The sequence below is a fragment of the Podarcis gaigeae genome, assembly GCF_964106915.1.
Source record: "Podarcis gaigeae genome assembly, chromosome: 3".
Classification (NCBI taxonomy): domain Eukaryota; kingdom Metazoa; phylum Chordata; class Lepidosauria; order Squamata; family Lacertidae; genus Podarcis; species Podarcis gaigeae.
The window spans coordinates 69,994,521-70,017,064 of NC_139680.1; the positions used below are offsets into that span (position 1 = coordinate 69,994,521).

General features: G+C 44.3%; 2 protein-coding genes across 4 annotated transcripts in view; one reads left to right on the forward strand and one right to left on the reverse strand.

The window, feature by feature from the left end:
- The window catches only part of ACAT2 (acetyl-CoA acetyltransferase 2), an 833,137-nt gene that overhangs the window by 807,904 nt on the left and 2,689 nt on the right, over positions 1–22,544 (forward strand). The gene's annotated exons all lie outside the window — the stretch shown is intronic.
- The window catches only part of PRKN (parkin RBR E3 ubiquitin protein ligase), a 612,533-nt gene that overhangs the window by 268,487 nt on the left and 321,502 nt on the right, over positions 1–22,544 (reverse strand). Inside the window, exon 7 of one of the 3 annotated variants that reach the window (XM_083732564.1) lies at positions 1,666–1,725. The exons of the other annotated variants lie outside the window; for them this stretch is intronic. Within the exon in view, the coding sequence (XP_083588690.1) occupies positions 1,666–1,725 (60 nt within the window). The remainder of the gene's footprint in view (positions 1–1,665; positions 1,726–22,544) is intronic. 3 annotated transcript variants of the gene reach the window in all.

Consider the following 22,544-nt stretch of genomic DNA (forward strand, 5'->3'; position numbering starts at 1 on the left):
TCTTTTGAGATGCTGCTGCAGATGTGACTAGAAGGAGCCCAAGGACTCATCTCTGTGGTATGCATGAATGGCAGCATGTCTCGAACCGTGGTAAATGTATCATTCTTAAATTAAGAAGTAGTGGAACACCTTCTTTTCAGCCTCCACTGATAGGACAAATTAACCGTACTGATCTGGTATTGGGGTCAAAGGTATCCCAAGAAAGACATACAAAAACAAATACTTGGTGGGTCAGATATGACAGCCTTTGCTAGTAAACAAAAACATACCTTTCCTGAGATCCCCCCCCCCCCATTAACACAATATGGTGGTGCTTAAGCCTTTGGGCTCGGCACCATATAAAGTGCAAAAACCACATTTTACAACTTTCCCCTTTTCTTGGGTGTCATCAGGCCAAATCCTACCAGTTATGAGGCCTCCTCTCTCAATAATCCCAGATGTGTCTAGACTCAACCCAGAATATTTTTGGCCTATCCTTTCAATGGAGACAATGCTGAGCCTCACTTAGGCATGTGGCACTGAACAAAATGTAGGTCAAAATAGCTGTACAAACCACAACAGTGGTGAAGATACAATCTGATGCAAATTGGTCCAGAGCAGTTTTCCCTGTGTATTTAAATATATGCTATGCACAGTCAAAATATCCCTACAGCATTCTGTGTCAACCAACTCCTTTCCAACTGCAGTTGTTACAAAACCAAATGTTTTCTCTCCTACATTTATTTAAAAAGACCACCACAGTTTATGTCCTACAAAAGTAACACAGCCTGTCTTGGGCCCTGAAAGGTGCTTCACAGTTTGCAGACACACCCTGATATTGTGTTCTCAACAGGCAGCCACAACAGGTGGCTTATGAAGTTCTTTGGTGAGCATAGCTAGTGCATGCTTGACAGAGGACCTGGATGTTTAGACTGTCCTTTAATGTTAATTTAAAATATCAACAATGCTATTTTGAAAGGCTCAGCTATTTTTAAATCAGCCTAAATTATTATATGTTGTTAATTTGTGGTTTTAATTTTGTATGTTGTATAGGAAAATGGGATAGAGATATTACGATTTTTTAAAAAAATAAAATGAGTATATTCTTCGTTTCAGCACTGGATTGATATAATTTTGTGATCAGAGATTAAACCATAGTTTCCAGTTTGGATGCAACAGAAAACTGTGGTTTAACAACCCTGGAAGTCATTCATTAGAGAACAATGAGAGAAGGAGTGGGGGAAGCACAAATTCTCATTCTCAGTCAAACCATGGTTTATTAGACCAAGATCATTACATACAACTTTGCTGTTGATTTTTTTGTAGTTTAGCAATACAATAAATACCATTCTGATGTCTCTATTTAATGCCAGAACAACTGGCTTACATGGCTGAAACTCTTATGAACCAATTAAAAATTCTGCCACCCAGTTTAGCATTATCAATGGTTTCTGTAACAAAGGACAACGTCAGTGTTAATTTTGGTACTGTGTCATGACACACAGGAATAAAATTAAAGTGAAAATGACCTATCAAATTTACTTGGCAGGTGCTAATTCACTTTGATCTCTCCCTGGCCATAATAATTTCACGACGGCAGAGAAACCATACATATTTATAAATGTGGGAGCAGGCGGCTGTTGTTCTGTTTGTAATTTACAGCAACAAAGAATTCATTTAGATTACCATACTTGAAGTCCCAAGGTGACTCTGTCGTGGTTACAGGCCCCCTGCTGTGCAGGATACCTAACATAATAAAGAACAAAGCAAAAACAAGGCTACATTGAGGCAGGGGCTCCTGGGTAATCAATTCAGGTATTTACAGCTGAAACAATAGTACTGTGCAAATCAGCATCATTACTACAATTTGCTGATGGGAACTCCAGGGAATTGAGCAAGTGTCTGCCTGCAAAGCAGCTGATTAATCCAAGTTACTTATGTTTGGTTAATGCATTATTGTTTCCATCATAATTAACAATAAATGAGTACTTAGGAGGGGAAATAGGTAGTCAAAAGCCCATCAAGTGGACTGACAGTGCAGCTCTATCTCCCCACCCTCTACACTGACCATTATATGTGTATAAATTAGAAAACAAACAACATCCTTCACACTTGGGGCTGCTGTTGAGAAGCTCATTCACAGTGCAGTCCACTCCACCCTGTGTTGCACTGGACTTGCCTGAGTCATAATCACTGACAGCTTTACACATGTTCAAAGGAAACTCAATAACAGCTTAAGTGAAGCAGACATTTCCTAAAGGGGGATCCTTGATTTCTCAAGCCAGCAAGTGCAGATGCCTGTAAGGATGTACCGGTATGTATCAGCCTGTTTCTACCCTGCAACAGATTTATTTATGTTCATTCATAAGTCCATTCCATCTGGTTCCTGCATTTATCTCCAAATTCTTGGTTTTTAAAGATCTATAAATAGGTATTTAAATAACAATTTTACCATAATGTACACATGTCTAAAAGACATTTTATCCTTAAATACACATGTTGGTACTTTGATCTGAGAAGTGTGCTACCTTAGTCCAGTAGGTGCAGATCAGGTCAGTTCACACAGGAATTCACAGAAATTGACTTATTCAAGAAGCCTTACATGCACAAGCACACCCACACCAACCCACAATTCCATTTCAATTTCTTCTCCCTCAGAAAAGCATCTGTTTTGGCTCCAGAGAATATGTGATACATAACATGAAAGGTACTATGCTTTTTTTAGTCAATTGATTTTAATCAATATGGGAATATACATGCTTTCAAAGTTATGTCAAACTATTTGCAGCACAAAAAATGAAGGTCCCTGGGTTTAATGCTGGCACTCTTTCAAAATGGCTAAGCTATCAGTAGTGAAATGTAGTATTAAGCCTTCTCATTTCTCTTCAGCATGAATTCCCCAGGCAAGGAGGAGGTTGGCTAGATGCTGGTTAACCACCTCTGGTTAAAAGGAAATTTGTGGTAGATGTAAATTACCATTTTGCCACACATCTGTCCTTAATGTGTGGTAAAAGTTTTCTTATCATTTGGTAAGATAAATTATGGCAGGACTGCAGACCGAATATTGAGGAATTCTGGACCTTTGTTTGCCTCATGGTTAGCATCATCCATACTGTTGTTTAATGTGGATAGTAAAATTCCTGTACATCTATTAATTTCCTGTTGTCCATATGCTGTTCTCCAAATTACTGCCTTTCTACAAATTCCCCTCCCTCAGGCTGGATTTTCACATACCAGGGATACTCTGAAAAGGAGAGGCATGAGAAAATCCAAATTAGTGGAGGGGAAAGTGTGGGAAGGCAGTGATTTAGAGGAGAACACCATATGGAGAACAGGAAATTAATGGATGTACATGAAGTTTACTATCCACATTAAACAACAGTATGGATGAGCTCATAATCAACATCCGTAGCAATGCAGTAATCAGCCATGGTTAGAACTGGTGAGAAAGGAGAATGCATGTTGGACAGGGACTGGGAATATGGAGTGGGAAATCCCAGAGCCCACTTCCAGATCTTCCAACCATGGGTAAAACATCCCTGCACAAGCTCCTGCAATGGGTCTCTGAAGCTTATATGCTACTACGTGAAGAAAAGCCATACTGGTAAAGAGATCTTACTGGGCCTATTTTCTAGCAAGCTAGAAAACAACAGATTGTGTGTGATCTCCCAAAAATTAGAATCTTGTATGGTTGCCTTTCCAATTCACATAACTGTCTCCAGTGGCATGCAATGAAAAAATATATTTCACAACCCAAATAAAAAGAAGGAATTAAAAAATCTAGATAAGGTTGAATCAAGATGCATTTCAGTCCTCTGATGGCCTCACTGCACTTCTTCCTCCAGTCAAAAACTATCAATTGCATTTCAAATGAAGCTTCCCACCCCTTTCAAATGAAGCTAAGACAGCACAGTCTGAAATCTCCTGGTGTGCTGGGATGCAGGAGTGCCTTGAAGCCAAGGTGGAAGCTAGATTATTTGCATGCAGTGTGAAAGTTACAATACACTGATTTGCAAGCTGTTGAAAAAACATGAAGGAATTAATTCTTCTCTGCAGTCTGTCGCTCTTCATTTCCCAGCATAAAATTCAACACAAGCTTAGGTTTGAAAACAAAGTAAACAAGAAAAGAGGCTAGGAAGTTCTTTGGTATTCTATTGACAGTGGAACAACGTCAGTGAAATGAGAAATGGTTAAAACATGGCATTGAGAGCTGAAGCCTACCAGGAAAAAGTCAGTAAATTTTATCAGGGTTTGAGGCTACATCTGAATCTAACCATCATATGGCAATCATTCAGAAAGAAGAAGCCGCAATACTACCACAACAACTCTGGAGACCTATTGCATTTGAGACAGGGCTCTTGGGAGTGCTGTGTGGAAGCAAGATGAAAGATCTACTCTGTGATGAACCGGTGAAAACTGGGAACGTCACTTCTGATCCTCCTTCCTTGTTCAACACTCTCTGGCTGATTATATGTATATAAAACTGAGACTGTGCACTGACATCATAATAGCAGCAAGGTTCAAAGAAGAAAGAGATGGACAATGACATCAACAGGTCCAAAGTACATTCATGGGCTTTTTGTATAATTCTCCAGCAGGAGCTCCCCAAATGGCTCATTCATATGAGGTCCCAAGTTTTGCCACATCTTGCAGAATAATGATCCTCTTCCTTACCCTCAAAAATCCAGAGTGAATATAAACATTATCTAGATCAAATGTAGGTTTTCTAGAGCCCGCAGGTCCTGCATTTTAGCCCAAAAGTCTGCACCTGATAAAGAACTGAATTTAGATATTTGGGTTAATTTCCTTGACATCAGCTGGTTGGATGTCAAATCAATCTGCCCCCCCCCCCCCCGGCGCAATAAATCAGATTGTGGTCAATTCATTTGTATTTATATTCCAAGTCACAAAACTGATTTTTCTTATAATCAAAGAGCTGAAAATATAACTCTGTATACCAGTTAAACCTGTCCAGTTTAGATGATACTCTTAGAGAACGCATTAGCACCCCTAAAGCACTTACCGGAAGTGAACACAGTGAGACTTATTGCTGAAGGATTAGGTGGCATATCAAATCTCCTTGGTCTTGCTATGAGACACCTGAGGCCGATTAGAATTCTGTCACATTAGCTGCCAATTATTGTTCTGATCATTCTGCTACAAAGCCTGCCCAGAGATCTTCATCAAGCTCTTATCAATTCCAACATAAACTACAGTAACTAACTGACCAGACTGCAGTTTAGTATCTATCTGGTGCTTTACAGCAGGGAAGGGGGAGAGATGTACACAATTACTGACCCTTGCATGAGCCTGTCTTGTACCAACCTTGTTCTCTCTTCCTGAACATCCTTTTTTATTCTGTTTGACTGTCTGGGTCATTATGAAAAGATAAAAAAAGATTAAGATCACTATCCACTTGGATAGATAGTATTTTCTCTTGGGCTACCTTGAAAACTTTTCAAATGAGTACTGAGGCTATTTAATAAACATTACACACAAATGTGTTGGAAGTAATGACACAAAGTAACCTATTCTGTATCTAAACAAAAGTCTTATATAGTGAGAGAAGTTGGGAACCCTTTCCAAAAGCGCATCTGAAGATCAAAGAATGAAATGTTTACAGCAGGGAATACTGTATATAACATTATTTCAACTGAACTAGGGGCAAACGTTTGTCAACAGTTCTTCTATACCAAGTCAAATTTAGCCCCAAGCCGCCATGTTAGGCACCATCAAACTTTTATACTATGAGCAAGATTCCTGAGGAGTGTGAAGTGAATTTACACATACTCTGACAGAGAAAAGCTGTAAATAAAATATGGCCTCAGATTCAGTAGTAGATTCCAAATGATCTCTGCCTCCAGGGTTATAGAATTAACTCCAGTTTCAAGGGTCAAGTGATGGACTGGGAAGACCTAAAGCAGCAGTGTGGCTGAAACTAAGGAGGCATGGATCCAATCAAACCCTGGATAGGAAACTGCTGGGAATCTCATGTAAAAGAAGCATAATAAACAAATATAGCAACAAAAGAAAATACAACAAAGCAACAGGTTCAAAATCATGAAGTCAAATTATTAAAATGAAGTCTGAAGTAACAATGAACAGAGCAATGTCACAAATACAAGTTGTGACTTGTTCCAACAATGTGAAGATGATAAGGACTGCATTGGGCAAGGTGTGTGTGCCGTAAGTCAGATAAAGCCAAATTCCCTGGCTTGGACAATCATTGGAGTTGAGGGCAATATCTCCCAAAGCATTACCTCCTCCTCTTTTGACACTTTCTCTGAGCTGGGGTTGAGGGGATTGAGACCAGAGAAAACAACTATTAGTGTCAATAAAATCCTCCAAAATTTAAATACTGACTTACTTTAAAGGTAAAGGGACCCCTGACCGTTAAGTCCAGTTGCAGATGTCTCTGGGGTTGCAGCCCTCATCTCGCTTTACTGGCCAAGGGAGCCAGTGTTTGTCCGCAGACAGCATGTGGCCAGCATGACTAAGCTGCTTCTGACGAACCAGAGCAGTGCACGGAAACGCCATTTACCTTCCCGCCGGAGCAGTACCTATTTATCTACTTGTACTTTGATGTGCTTTCGAATTGCTAGGTTGGCAGGAGCAGGGACCAAGCAACGGGAGCTCACCCCGTCGCGGGGATTCGAACCGCTGACCTTCTGATTGGTAAGCCCTAGGCTCTGTGGTTTAGACCACAGCACCAGCCGCATCCCAGTGACTTACTTTATTTCATTGTATTTCATGATTTTTTTAGTTCTCTCCATATGTGTGTGTGTGTGTGTGTGTGTGTGTGTGTGTGTGTGTATATATATATATATATATTTGCTTTCGTAGATTATATATACAACTATCATGAAAGTTTCTTAACTTTCAAAATGTATACAGAGTAAAAAGGAGAAACAAAACTGCCATTTTCCAAAGTTGATGTGAAATTACCTTTTTTCTATAAGGCATTATTGAAGATACTGTGAAGAACACAGAGGTGCACCTGGATGCAGATAAAGATTGCTCATCAGTGTGCAACAGTCCCTCCCTCCTTTTATTTTCAAATGCTGATTGGGGAAAAGGGGGGTGGGTAACAATGTCAATCAAACTCTCAAATGAATCTGAGTACCAGAGTGCTGAGGTAGGAGAAAGAAATACAATTACAGACCATAAAGTACATTCAATCAGCAATTCTATGGTGCAGAAGCGGAAGATGTTGTTATTCTAACATTAGCACTAGGAAAAAGTACAGCAAACTAAAAACAATTTTGCCATTTTCGATTTATGCTTTTGAGTAAAAGTGAGATTCCAATCTATTTTGGTGACTATGAATACTGAACCAGGGCCAATAGTTATTCTGAACACATTAATCAAGAGTAAAAGAGTGTGGCTTTTCAGTACAAAGGTGTAATGTTTGTTAGGGGTTACTTGTGCGTAACCTTACTTCAGTTCAGTTAGCTTGCTTGCCCCAACCATGCCCAGGGTTGGAGCTCGCCCTCCGTGACCTGTTAGTCACTTGCAGGATCCGAGAGTGGGCGTCTCTTGAACCTCTTCCAGCATAAAAGCTGTTTGACCCTGAGTCTCCTCCTATGTTCTCTGCGCGGAACGCGTCTGCACAAGTAAGGGGAAGGCAGGGGCGTCCCAGCGCTCTCTCCACTATCGTCGGGGGAAGGGTCTTGGAGCCCTGTCACCAATTCCTCCATCTCGCTCTCTTCTCTATGGGTGTTACGTTTAAATCCTTCCCCCCTGCTCGTCCCCTCTTTGGCATCGCTGGGTGGCCCTGCCTCCGTCTCTCGTTCTGATGGCAGTTCCCTGACATCCACCTCCTCCCCAGGACCCCCTTCACCCCCGGCCTGACCCTGTGACGGGACCTTGTCCCCTTCTTCAGCCGACGATGCCGGGAACCCCCGAAAGGAGCTGCTGTCGTCGTCCGTGGACTCAAACACCGCTTCCCACCTGCTCCAATTTCTCACGGTCGGGACTTCCCCATCTGACTCCTCCTCTCCTGACGATTCTCCTCCTTCCTCCTGGGAAGCCGGAAAACCCACAAAATCCTCCTCCTCCTCGTCGGTGGTGGCAAATTGCTCCTCCCAGAATCTCCCGAGGGGTTTGGGCTTCCTCGGATACCTGTTGTGGAACTCTTCCACCAGATATCCATCATCTATTTCCCCTGCAGGCACCCACGTGTTTTCTGACTCGGGTTCCCCCTCCCAAGCCACTAGGTACTCCACCTGCCGCCCTCGCCAGCGCGAATCCAGGATCTCCATTACCTCTTGGTGGTGTTCCCTCTCTTCCATTAGTGGGTGGGTGAGCCGGAACGCCACCGGGTTAACTTAGTGGGTCACCTCAAATGGTCCCAGCCGTCTTGGCCTCAGTTTCTTACACCCGCCCTTGAAAGGTAAGCCTTGTGTGGATAACCACACCCGGTCCCCCACCCTAATGGTCTCCCCTTCCCGGCGGCGTTTGTCTGCTTGTCTTTTGTACACTTCCTTGGCCCTATCCAGGTTCATCTTAAGCTGCTGGTGCAGAGCTTCCATTTCTTCCACAAACTGCTCTGCGGCGGGCACGCTCCACCCTTCCTCCCCTCTCCCAGGAAAAGCCCTGGGGTGCAACCCATAATTAGCCATGAACGGGCTCATCCCCGTGGACACATGCTCAGCGTTGTTATACGCAAACTCCGCTAGTGCTAGCTTCTCTACCCAATCGTTCTGTCTCTCGTTGACGTAGCAGCGTAGATATTGCTGTAAAATGCTATTCGCCCTCTCGGCTTGCCCGTTGGTCTCCGGGTGTCTCGCCGTCGAGAATCCCACTTCCACCTGCAATAAGCTCATGAGTTTCCTCCAGAACCTCGAGGTAAATTGTTTCCCCCGGTCGGAGATAACCCTCGTCGGAGCCCCATGCAACCTGAAAATGTGATCCACAAACAACCGGGCAGTTTCCTCTGCCGTTACTGCATGTGAGCACGCTATAAAATGGCACATTTTGGTTAGCAGATCTACTACTACCATGACTGCTGTTTTCCCTCTAGATTTGGGTAAATCGGTCATGAAATCGATCGACACCTCCCCCCATGGTCTTCCCGGTGTGGGTAAGGGCTCCAGTAACCCCGCCGGGGCCGCCCTCTCTACCTTGGCCCGTTGGCAGCGGTCACACCCCCGTACATACTCTCGTGCATCTTCCCTCACCCTTGGCCACCAGAATTGCCTCGTAACCAGTAACATGGTTTTGTGTTGCCCAAAATGCCCCGCTGTTGGGTTGTCATGAAGCTGTCTGAGAACCCTTTCTCGCAGGGCTTCCCTGTAATACAGCAGTCCATCCCTCTCCTCAAAGCGTCCCTGATCTCCCCCCCGTTCCCCTGAGTTCCCTGATTCTGGTTTGGGCGAATTCGTCCTGGCGAATCAGCTCGGTTAGTTCTTGTTTCCCAACCAACGCTCCCCCGCAAACCCATCGTTCCTCAGGAAACACGTGTCGAGCTTCCGGCGGTCCTTCTCCTTCCGTATACTCGGGCTTCCGTGAAAGCGCGTCTGCCCTCACGTTCTCTTCCCCTGGCACGTACTTGATCTCAAAGTTGAACTTGGAGAACTCCTGTGCCCATCGAATCTGTCTCTGGTTGAGCACTCGAGCTGTTCTCCAATATTCCAGGTTCTTATGATCCGTGCAAACCTGAATCTTGTGCTGTGCCCCTATTAGGAGATGTCTCCACTGCCGAAACGCTGCATAAATAGCTAACAGTTTGCGATCATACACCGTGTAGTTATGCTCCGATTTGTTCAGTTTCCGTGAGAAGAAGGCGCACGGCCTCCAGGTGTGTTGGCTCCGTCCTGGCTGTAGCAACACTGCTCCAATAGCTCTGTCTGATGCGTCGGTCTCCAGCCTCATCGGCTTCTGCAGATCCACATGCAGGAGCTGTTCCTCCGAGGCGAAAGCCTTCTTTAGTTTTTCGAAGGACCTTTGGGCACTTTCCGTCCAGACGAACTTCTTCTTGCTACTGAGACAATCCGTGATGGGTGCGGTCAAGTGGGCGAAGTTCTTGATGAACTTCTGGGAGAAGTTGCTGAACCTGAGGAACCTCTGCACATCCTTCCGGGTCTTAGGGGCCTTCCATTCCAGCACTGCCTGCACCTTGCCAGGGTCCATGGCAAGTCCTTTGTCCGACAACTTGTATCCCAGGAATTCCACCTCACGGGTGTGAAATTGGCACTTTTCCAGCTTGACCCACAATTGGTGCTCTAGTGGCCTCTTCAGCACTTCCCTGACGTCCTGGATATGCTGCTTTTCATTGTCCGAATAGATCAGTACGTCGTCCAGAAATGCTACACAGTTTTTGTACAGCAGGGGTCCCAGCACATGGTGCATGAAGCTTTGAAAACAGGCTGAGCCCGATTGTAGTCCAAATGGCATGACTAGGTACTCAAAGGCCCCTAGGGGGGGTGAACATAGTGGTTTTCCATTCGTCCCCCTTCCTTATTCTAATCAGATTGTATGCTCCCCGGAGGTCCAGCTTGGTGAAGATCTTGCCCTTCCTCACCCTAGTCAGAATATCATCAATTCTGGGCATTGGGAAGGTCACGGGTTCCGATACAAGGTTCAGTCTTCGAAAGTCAACTACAAGCCTCAGCTGATCCGTGTTTTTCTTGTCCACAAAAAACACAGGGCTGCCCCCCCACTGCCTTAGATTCCCTTATGAACCCCCTCTTAAGGTTTTTGTCAATAAAGTCTCGCAACTCCTGCATCTCTCTGTTCGACATGGTATACAGCTTACCCACCGGTAGCTGCGCCCCAGGGAGCAGGTTGATCTGGCAGTCGAAGGGCCTATGTGGCGGCAGCTTGTCCGCTTCCCTCTCACTGAAGACTTCCTGTAAATCCGCGTACTGTGGCGGCACGTCCGCTCTCTGCTTCAGTGTAGTTGCTGCCACTCTGGCCAACCTCACCCTGGGTTTCACCCCTCCTAGACAGTGTTCCAAACAGTGTGCCGACCCGAAGGTGACTGTCCGTTGGTGCCAGGCTACCACTGGATCATGTAGCACTAGCCAGCTCATGCCCAGTATTATCGGAGGTCCCGCCAGTGTGGCCACGTGAAAGGCAATGGTCTCTGTGTGCCTGGAAGCACTCATTCTCATAGGTGGGGTTTGATGTGTCACTTCCCCTCCCAGCAGCTCCCTGCCATCTATCGTGGTCACTTGGAGCGGGAAATCAAGTGGTAGCAGGTGGATCTGGTGCTCCAATGCAAACTCCTTACTAAAAAAAATTACAGGAGCTGCCTGAGTCCAGCATTGCTTTCACCTTGACTGGGTGTCCATTTGGGAGTTCTAGCACCACCTCTATCGCTATAGAAACCTTGGGTGGGTCCGGTTGGGGCACTTCTGTTATCTGTTCGCTTGGCTGCTGTGCCCCCCTGTGGGCAGTCAAGCGCTGTCGTTTCCCTGCACCTTTTCCTCTGCCCCCTCCTCCTCCTCGCTTCCAGCGGCTCCCACCATCCCTTGCCAAGCCTTTCTTTGAGGACAGACCCTGGCAAAGTGTCCTGGCCGTTGGCAGAGGAAACACTTCTTGGTGCTTTTCCCAGCCTTTCCCTCCCTTTTGCCTGCTTGGTTGGCGCCAGAAACCTCGTGCGCCCGCGCTCCACCGATTTCCATGGGCACTACGTCATCGGCGGGCAGCTTAGGCATCTCCGGAATGCGGTAGTCAGAGTGGCGCTCTCCCCTCCCTTCCTGCCTTTCCAAAGCGCGCGCTTCTTGGCGAGCGCCTATCGCCAGCGCTGCCTTCGTCAGCTGATCCAGAGTCTCTGGGTGGGGCGCGCGGGAGAGCTCATCTTTAACCCCTCCTCAAACAGCATCCGTATGGGAGGGCTATCTAGATCCCATCCGAGCCGGTGTATTAGCATCGCAAAGCGGGACCAGTAGTCTCTCACGGAAAGTTCCCCCTGCTTGCATCTCAGCAGCTCCCTTTGGGTAACACTCTCCCCCAATTGGCTAGAATACATTGCGTCCATTGCCTGAAGAAACTTACGAACGTCCTTCATGGCGGGGTTCTGCGAGGCCATTAGGGGTCTAACCCATTCCCTCGCGCTGCCCTCAAGGTGCCCCACGATATATGCCACTTGCGCTGCCTCGTCAGCAAAGTCATCATGCTGCAGCTGCAAGGCGTACTCTATTTCTGTTCGGAATCCATTATATTTCTGGGGCTCCCCCCCAAATTTGTGTACTAGTCCTGGCACCTTCTTTGCCACTGGGGTAGGTCTAACCTGCGCGTCCTGGGTGCGCCTCTCGTCCAGCCGTGCCATCAGCAGTGCCACATGCCGTTCCAGCTCCTGGTTCCTCTTTAGTAGGTCCTGGGCCCCCGCAGCTGGCTCCGCTGCCCCGGCGCCTCCAGTCTGGCTCATGTTTCCACTGCTTGTGCACAAGTAACAGCAGAGACTCTCAGATTGCTGTAATGGTTGTTAGGGGTTACTTGTGCGTAACCTTACTTCGGTTCAGTTGGCTTGCTTGCCCCAACCATGCCCAGGGTCGGAGCTCGCCCTCCGTGACCTGTTAGTCACTTGCAGGATCCGAGAGTGGGCGTCTCTTGAACCTCTTCCAGCATAAAAGCTGTTTGACCCCGAGTCTCCTCCTATGTTCTCTGCGCGGAACGCATCTGCGCAAGTAAGGGGAAGGCAGGGGTGTCCCAGCGTTCTCTCCACTATCGTCGGGGGAAGGGTCTTGGAGCCCTGTCACCAATTCCTCCATCTCGCTCTCTTCTCTATGGGTGTTACGTTGAAATCCTTCCCCCCTGCTCGTCCCCTCTCCGGCATCGCTGGGTGGCCCTGCCTCCGTCTCTCGTTCTTATGGCAGTTCCCTGACAAAAGGTGTGTTCCTTACACTGAAATGCGGAGTAGCTTCTTTGTTTTGGTGTGCTTGGCATGAGAGAGCTATAATGCATGTTTCCTCAGTAGTGCACAGGGACCCACTATCTTTTAGAGAGAACACACAGACCTGCTCAGCAGTGTAACTTTCCTTGCCTAATTGGCTCAACTAAATCCTCCTCCCTCGCAGCTGGTTGCTGTAGCAACACGTTGGGATTCTGCAAGTCCCAGCATTCCATAGCACTGACTACAGACATCCAATCATATGCCACTTTGCAATGTGGCACTCACCTTCCATTTACAAGGTCACCTTGTTCAGAAAGTTAGTGGAATACTCTTTCTTTTTGTATAGATCTGGAGCTCACTGAAGAGTACATCTAAGCATCATGTGGGGGTGTTTCATAACAAGAAGATTAGTCTGAGAAACATTCCTGGGGGGGGGGTGTTATGTATTTATCTACTGCTCTTCTACACCTCTTCGCCCAAATAGGATAAAGGACCCCATACATTGAATCCCCAGAGAATTGAAACAAAGGTATCCTAGGAGGAATGTGGGATGCCACAGAAACACAGTCACCCATTTTCCCATATAAAATATGTCAACTGAAAATAAAAATCAGATGAATGAAGGATTATGCCTTGTGCAGAAACTGTTGTTTTTAAACTAGAGAACCAAGTTGATCACTCCTGGCAACTTGTAATAGTAGGACATAAAAAGAGCGGGAGGACTTGTTTATCATGGGCTGTAGAAAAAACTGTGCGTCCCAGAACCAATATATATATATATATATATATTCTCCTCCTCATCCTCCTCCTCCTCCTCCTCCTTATCCCACCCTTCACCCTAATTCTCCAGGGTAGGGTACACCAATTTAATAGCACAATGTTAAAAACAGTTAAAAACAATTTACCGTTCCGAAGGTCGACGGTTCAAATCCCCGCAATGGGGTGAGCTCCCGTTGTTTGGTCCCAACTCCTGCCCATCTAACAGTTTGAAAGCAAGTAAAAGTGCAAGTAGATAAATAGGTACCGTTTCAGCGGGAGGGTAAATAGCATTTCTGTACACTGCTCTGGTTCGCCAGAAGCGGCTTAGTCATGCTGGCCACATGACCCAGAACCTGTCTGCGGACAAACGCCGGCTCCCTCGGCCTATAGAACAAGATGAGTGCCGCAACCCTAGAATCGTCTGTGACTGGACCTAACAGTCAGGGGTACCTTTACCTTTACTACAAACATAGGTTCGGGGGTCAAAGGTCAAGGCAAAGAAGTGCATCTTCAGCATTTACTGAAAGCTTTATGTTGTGAACCAACCTAAGATCTACGGTTGAAGGGCAGTATACTAAACAAACAAACAAACAAACAAACAAACAAAGTGAGGTTGCCAGCCAGATGCTCTTTTGTGGGCAGAGTGTTCCACAATTTAGGGACTGCCACAGAGAATGTTCTCTCATGGGCCATCCCCCTAAACCTCTGAGGGTGGTGGAACTATCAGGAGGGCACATATTGTTCTGGTCCTGCATTGCCTTACGAAGCACCTGGATCTTACTACAGGAAACCTATTGTGAGTTGACTCATGCCTGTGTGTTATGTACATCAGTAGCTGGAGCATGGGCTAAACAAGGAGAAGGGCCATCTTCTAACACCCTGAGCACCCTTATGCTGGCTCAACATCTTATGCTAGCATGGTGCTACAGTAAGACTGAACAGCATGAGACTTTGGGTTTCCTATTCTACATTCATACTTTAACATGATAAACAAGAGAGAAATGTTAATTCACTACCATGTTAAGCTGTCCACCAGCAGGTACTGTAAGACATCTGCAGTTATTTTGGAACCTGAGATGCTTGGTGGGGATAAAATAACCTGGTATTAAAGTAGGACTGAACTGCCAGTCCAATGAGCTTTGAATGGGATCAGTGATATATTGTGCTTCATTTCCAGCAACAAAATGTTTTGGGTCAATCCTGGTTCATATTGCATGACCTTGAATCTACACAAACATTGCACCTTTAGGTGAAAACACTGAATGTGTGGATCAGGCTATGAGGTCCCCCTCCCCATCTTACTGTTGTTCCAATATCTATGAAACACAGCACCATGGAACATTGCTAAAGTGAAAAGCTGGAATAAGATGCCAGAAGACAGCAAAACACTTTTTTTATATCATCACAGCAGATAGTGGAAACTCATTTAAAGTCATAATTCTCCTTGCTATCCCCTTTCCTCACTTTCCCTAACCTTGCTGTCTAGGTTTCTTTCAGAGAATTAGAAGCACAGATAGGGTGAAAGGGATTTCAAAGGTTTTTCTAGACTCTCTGCTGGCTCTTTTTTCATGAGCTTAAGAACTGTTTGGTAATGAAGGAAGCAATATTTTTCACTTTTTCTTTAGACAAGAGAACAAAATAAAATAAAAGAGCAACATAAAAGCAAGGGGCACATGGACACCGGGTTCTGTCTTTTAAGCAGCCCACTCCCCCCACCCCATATCTCACATATCTGAAGAAGCATTTCATTTATTGTGACACATTGTAATAATGCATTTGAAAATCTAAGCTCAACATACAAGGCAGAGCCAGCTCATAGCTGGTTTAAATTGAGAACATTACTCAAAGGAAGAAAACTTCACCTTCTTAAAAAAGGAATTACAGTGGTGAACTAATTTAAGATTCTCTAGGAAATATTTCTAGCTATTATCTATGCTCTAATAACATCCAGGCTAGATTTTGATAAGCAACATACATCTGGCTGCTTTTGAAAAGTGTCCAGCAATTGCAACTACTGTAGAAATCAGTCCACTGTATCCTTGCAATAACCCTGTGGGGTAGGTTTGGCTAAGAGGCTATGACTGGCTTCAGGTTACCCAGTGGACTCCACAGCCAAGTAGGAATAGTGGTGGTTGACAAGGAAAAGTAGGTATAAAAGGAGAATTCCTGGATGCCAAGATCCAAGTTTGAGGCAAGTACTCTTTGGTTAAAACCACAAAATATGCAGCAAAGTAAAGCATGAAAATATAGGCTGTTAGACTTTTAAGATATGCCCCTGCGATTTCCTTCCTCTTCTCCCAGCATAGAAAAAGACCACACGTTTAGTAAGTTTAAAATGATTTACTAACTAACCCTTCAAAGATTCATGTGCTTTTCCATGCATCAGTCAGAAAGCATAAACAGTAAAACTTGGCTTAGTTACAATGGTGAAAATTAATAAATTATTGGTATAGGAACTCAAAAAAGGCTTGTAAGAGCCATGCAGCTAAGCTGCAACAACCAGCTTAGCTTCTTCACATACTGAACGTCTCTGGTAGACTTGGGGAACAAAGACTTGATTACCTAGTCCCTCTCAAAGTGAGCTTCTCCTGGCAGGACATCTTACGCTATGGTATTGACCCCTCAATTAGACTTAAACATGTTGGTTATATGAGGCTGGTCTCCCAAGTCCTGGTCTGACACTCTAGCCATTATACCACCGTGGCTCTCATACTTGATTCCAAGTGGAAGGGCAAAATCTGTAAATGAGAAGGAGTCTTTGATGAATGGAACTAACTTCTGACTAACAGACTCAATTACTATAATGCACTCTGTGTGGGGCTGTCCTTAGATGTGGTCCATAAGCTGCAGCTGGAGCAGAATGTGGCAGCTAGGCTGCTAACTAGAGCGACCTATCAACAGCACATCACACCTGCACAGAGGGATCTGAGCAAGCTGTCAATATGCTACCATACCAGGTTGAAAGTTTTAACATTGGTCTATAAGGACCTTAGCAACTTAGAACCAGGGTAGCTGAAAGATTGCCTTATCTCCACAAACTAGTTCAGTCACTATAGTAATCAGGGGAGGAGCTTCTTGTAGTCCCACATGGTCCCAAGGTCAGAACTATGGTGACATGGAGCAGGCCTTTTAGTGTAGCAACTCCAATATTACAAAACTCCCTTCTGGTGGCATTTCATCACCCACTGAAGACATTTTATTCTTCTACCAGATTTTCCAAGATGGATTATCCTAGCCTGGTTGCTGTTCATTTGGGAATAGTATATCATTTTAGTAGGGTCCCCCCTCCAAATCTGATTATTCATATACTGTATTGCATGCTGCTTTTGAGATTCTTTTGAATAGAAATGAGTTAAGAAACTTTCTAAATTTCTACACACACACACACACACACACACACACACACACATATGGATAAATCAGTTCAATATTAAGTGCTCCGTGGAATTTCCATTTTAATATTCTTTCCAGCTGATTGCACAAAACCAATGCCTCAGCAGCACTGAAGTCTTCTACTGCAGAAGCAGACAACCATTACTATTATACTATTATTTCACATATGTGCTAATAAAAAGTTAAAATGTACCAAGTGAAGTGGGTGACACCCCCCCAAAAGGGCCTTTTCAACAGTGGCACCCCTGTTATGGAATAACCTGGCATCATCTGTGTAGTAGACTTTCCTCAAGTAGATAAAGACCTTCTTGTTCACTCCAGCCATTTAAGACAGTATGGGCCACTGTTTTTAAAACATGTTTAACTTGGGAGATGCAATAAGCTTTGATGTATTCAAATAGTGGAACACACCTTACCCCTTTTAATGGTTTTATGCTTTAATTTGCATTTCATTTGTGTTTCCTATTTATTAGGAGCACTTTTTACTTTTAACATGTCACATGTCATAAATGTTGCAAAAAAAGAGAGCACATATTAGGAAACTGTGTTATGTTGAGCCCAGACCATTGGTCCATGCAGCTCAGGATTGTTTGTACTGATTGGCAGTGGCCCTTCAGGATTTCAAGCAGGCATCTCTCAAGTTTTACCTGGAGATGCCCAGGGTTGAACCTGAGGCTTTCGGAATGAAAAGCAGAGATGCTCTATCCCTGGTTTATGGCCCTTTCCGCTTAATCCTTAGGATGCATACATGACAAAGATTAACTTTGGTCTGTGATCAATGGAACCAACCATGGTTCAATAAGCACAACTTAAGAGTCTTGGAAATCAACCTGCAAGGTAAGTCATGAGCCCTTTACAATAAAATACTTAATCCAAGTAAGGATGCTTGTGGTGCCTCATCTTTGGAACCACCACCCAAATTTAGCCCAAAGCAAAATTCAAAACAAACAAAACTTCTGGGGCATTTCAAAAGATGCTACAATAGTTTCAACGCAACTAGCAATTTTTCTCTAGAGGGTCTCTGATCTCTAGCCCACTCCTTTGTATTCTTCTACAGTGTTCCTCCTCCATCTCATTACTATGACAGAAAGGGATTATGAATGAGAATAGAGAAAGAAAGCCAAAGCTGTGTGAAAATCATGCAATAAAAGCCATCTTAAAAACAAATTAGTGTTTCAGGATTGCTAATTAAATCTTCCCAAATATGTTAGATACAGACTTCGTCAGTAAATCTGTTTTGTTCCTTGTCTTTGGACTCATTGACCAATACAAAGAAAATGGGAAACCATCAGGATTTAACATCTGATTTAATTTACTAGTCTTGTGAAGGAACTACTAAATAGAACTGTTGAATTGTGTTCTGGGGTTTATACCAAACTGTGAACTAAAAGAGAAGATGAAATTGTTTGAACTGAAGCCACCAGAAAGGTCTGATGATGTAGAAAAGAAGAATCATATATTCATATATATATATATATATATATATATATATATATATATATATTTGCTTTCGTAGATTTTCACGGGTACAGGAATGCAGGTTTTGGTGTCCTCGGGTGTCTTCCCGTGTAAAAGTTGGGGTGTCTAGGCGACGTTTCGACGAGGTCTCACTCGTCATCTTCAGGCTGGTGCTTTCGGCTTCTTGTTACTGGAACAGAGCGGGATCTCAATGTTTGAGTTCCTATAAATACTGTAGAGGGGGTGTGGTGTCTAGCCTCCAATGTTCTGGGCAGAGAGGAAGTTCCCAGGCTAGTGTGCCTTTTCTTCTTTTGTTCCTTAATTACTTGAGAGATACCTTGAGTGATTTCTTGAGTGATATCCTGAGTACCACTTAGGTGGGTCATTAGGTGTGGATTAGTTGCTAAAGTCTTTGTGTCTTGACCTCTTGAACTTTGTGAAGAGTTTTCCTGAGAAGATGGCTGTATTGCACTTAGTTGTGCTTTGGCTTGGCTTCGTGTATAGGGGCGAGCTGTGGTTTTGTGGTTTGTGTCAGCCAGATCTGTGTAGGGATTGCAGGGGGGTGCAGCATCCGGAGGTGCCACCATGGATTGGCTACTGGATGGTGTCAGTAATTCATCTGTGGAGAGGGTCTGGGTTTGGGTCTGGTGTGGTTGATTGGTGTTGGCGTTCTGTGTGCCTCTGGATCTGGTGTCAGTTTTGATGGCTCCCTAGGACACACTATCTACCAGAAAAAAAACACACACCAACCGCTACTTACATGCACAATCACACCACCACCCAGATGGAAATTAGCCCTCCCCACAAAAACTGACACCAGATCCAGAGGCACACAGAACGCCAACACCAATCAACCACACCAGACCCAAACCCAGACCCTCTCCACAGATGAATTACTGACACCATCCAGTAGCCAATCCATGGTGGCACCTCCGGATGCTGCACCCCCCTGCAATCCCTACACAGATCTGGCTGACACAAGCCACAAAACCACAGCTCGCCCCTATACACGAAGCCAAGCCAAAGCACAACTAAGTGCAATACAGCCATCTTCTCAGGAAAACTCTTCACAAAGTTCAAGAGGTCAAGACACAAAGACTTTAGCAACTAATCCACACCTAATGACCCACCTAAGTGGTACTCAGGATATCACTCAAGAAATCACTCAAGGTATCTCTCAAGTAATTAAGGAACAAAAGAAGAAAAGGCACACTAGCCTGGGAACTTCCTCTCTGCCCAGAACATTGGAGGCTAGACACCACACCCCCTCTACAGTATTTATAGGAACTCAAACATTGAGATCCCGCTCTGTTCCAGTAACAAGAAGCCGAAAGCACCAGCCTGAAGATGACGAGTGAGACCTCGTCGAAACGTCGCCTAGACACCCCAACTTTTACACGGGAAGACACCCGAGGACACCAAAACCTGCATATATATATATATATATATACACACACACATTGGAATCTTGAAAGTAAAAGTCAAAAGAAATATTTATCTCTGTTATGCCTAGGAAAATTAATGCCAAGGAAAAAATACTTAGTGCATACTTCTAAAAAGTCTGATAATAAAGTTCTTTACACCAGGCATAATCCTTTCAGAGTTTCCATTTATTTCAAATGGAGAAGTTAAGTGCTTAAACTTCATCTGATGGAACTGAAAAATGTTTTTTTTTTTGCTTGAGCATGCCTGTAATTCTTTTAAATTAAATTCTAATTTCATTAAGTGATTTTTAAAAAGATTCCACAAAACACCATATCTATTGCAGAACAGCATATCTATCAATATAAAACTATTATATTAGCCTGCTGTTGAAAATGGAGCATTTATCGCGAAAGAAATATCCTACTTCATTACTAGTTTTGTTAATTCTGAAAACATGAAAATAATTGGACTGCTGCTAGCAAGAAATTAAGGGCCTTCACACAGAATTTGCTGTAATAGATCCCCTTCACCCTTGTATTTATTTTATTTTATTGGGGGGGGGTGCTCAAAGTCTGCCCAAAGTCAGGAGCTTGGTTTTACAAAAGATTTCCATCCACCACATGGTGCAAATGTAGCCAAGGGGGGAGTGCAGGTCAATGCATAATGAACTAGTTTATCTCTGCTTAGCCTATCTGAGCCAAACTGTCCCTTGATTCTTACATGATATGCTTTCAGTTTAGAACACCATATAGCACTTGTAATGCACCATTACTAGGGCATCAAAAGCTAGTTTCTGGGTGCTTCTGACCAAATGGGGGTCCATACACATTATGATTTACCACACAGCCTCACCCAATGAGTGATTTTTTAAAAAATGTTCCAATTGCCATACACATGCCAGACCAATAATAGGGTAAGAGAGCCCATCTTGCCAAATCGTTTGGCCCACTGTCAGCTGGTAACTAGTGAAGCTGTTGGGATGGTGAACTTTTCAGACAAAAGCATTAGAGGGAAAAAGTTGGACACTGTGAAATTTCACATTTCTAGGAGTCAGCATCAAATACCTTGATAGAGCTGTATTTTTTTGGTTCTGCTTGTACCAAGAGAGATGACCTAATGACCAGCCTCCTCTGTTTTGGCCACTGCACTGACTTGTGGACTCCTCCGTTCCAGCAGCAAAATTCAGAAATCTTCACACAAGAGCAAATTGACCAGCTTCACAGCGATAACGTTTCTTTAAGACACAGTGCAGACTGCATTGCTTTCTGCAAAGCTCTTTAATTGTCTGGCTCTGTTTCCTGCCAGATGCTTTGCGATATTGTAGCACAGGCCACAGAGAATATGCCTTGAGGGAAGAAACTGAATTTGCTGTGTTGTTTCTCTTCTAAGAAAACAGTAGTAGGAAAACCAAGAAACATCCATTAAGAAAATACCAATGTATGTGACTTGCAGGAAAAAAAGCTGGTCCTTTTTTGTCACTTTGATATTTGGACAAAAAAATTGTGTGTGCTCGCCCGTGTACACAAAGAGAGAATTCTTAATGGAAAACCCTACTGAGTACAAACCTGCCCCCTACTGACATCAACATTTGCTGAAGTCTAAAATGCTCCAAAATAATTAGAGATGATATTTAAGTTATGTAAAACTAGCTTTTGAAGTCTGCAAAAAGTGCTGTAGCACCTTAGAGAATGCCTGCAAACTGAATGCGTACCACGTCTAATTCTCTCAGCCAAAAAATCCACAAGGGACATCAGCCAATGTACAGTTAGTTTAGGACGATGATCCTGGGTTCCGTGCACAATGTTCTCAGTCACTTGTGTCATAATTGGGCTCTAGATTCAGGGGTAGGCAAAGAGACACTTCACATACTTTTGGTTATGTTCTCACCAAGCCAGCGATGACAGACAGTTGCTTGTACAAGAGCTTCCAACAACTGGGTGCCCTACAGGTGTTCAAGACTACAACTCCATTCAGCCAGTCAACTATGCAAGGAACAGCAATGAGGTATGTGATTACTCAGAAGTAAGCACCCCTGAATTCAATGGGACTTATTGCCAGGTAAGCATGTACAGGATTGCAGCCAGTTTTGTGCCTGGTTGAAGTATTAATGCACCAACATCAGTACACTTGCTTGTGAGCTGTCCCAATGATTGGAATGGGAGGCTTGTGAATTGCAGCGGCGGCACTTTTGTCTAAAGCTTCTTCAGCTGTTTTAGGTCCGGGGTAGCCAATGTGGTGTCCGCCAGATGTTCCTGGACCACAACTCCCATAATTCCTGAATGGTTATAGCCATGTTCAAATATATAAAAGGATGTCACATAGAGGAGGGAGAAAGGTTGTTTTCTGCTGCTCCAGAGAAGCTGACATGGAGCAATGGATCCAAACTACAAGAAAGAAGATTCCACCTAAACATTAGGAAGAACTTCCTGACAGTAAGAGCTGTTCGACAGTGGAATTTGCTGCCAAGGAGTGTGGTGGAGTCTCCTTCTTTGGAGGTCTTTAAGCAGAGGCTTGACAACCATATGTCAGGAGTGCTCTGATGGTGTTTACTGCTTGGCAGGGGGTTGGGCTCGATGGCCCTTGTGGTCTCTTCCAACTCTATGATTCTATGATTCTATTCTATGATACTATGGTTATGCTGACTGGGGCTGATGAAAGTTGTACTCCAAGACCTACCTTACATATATCCTCA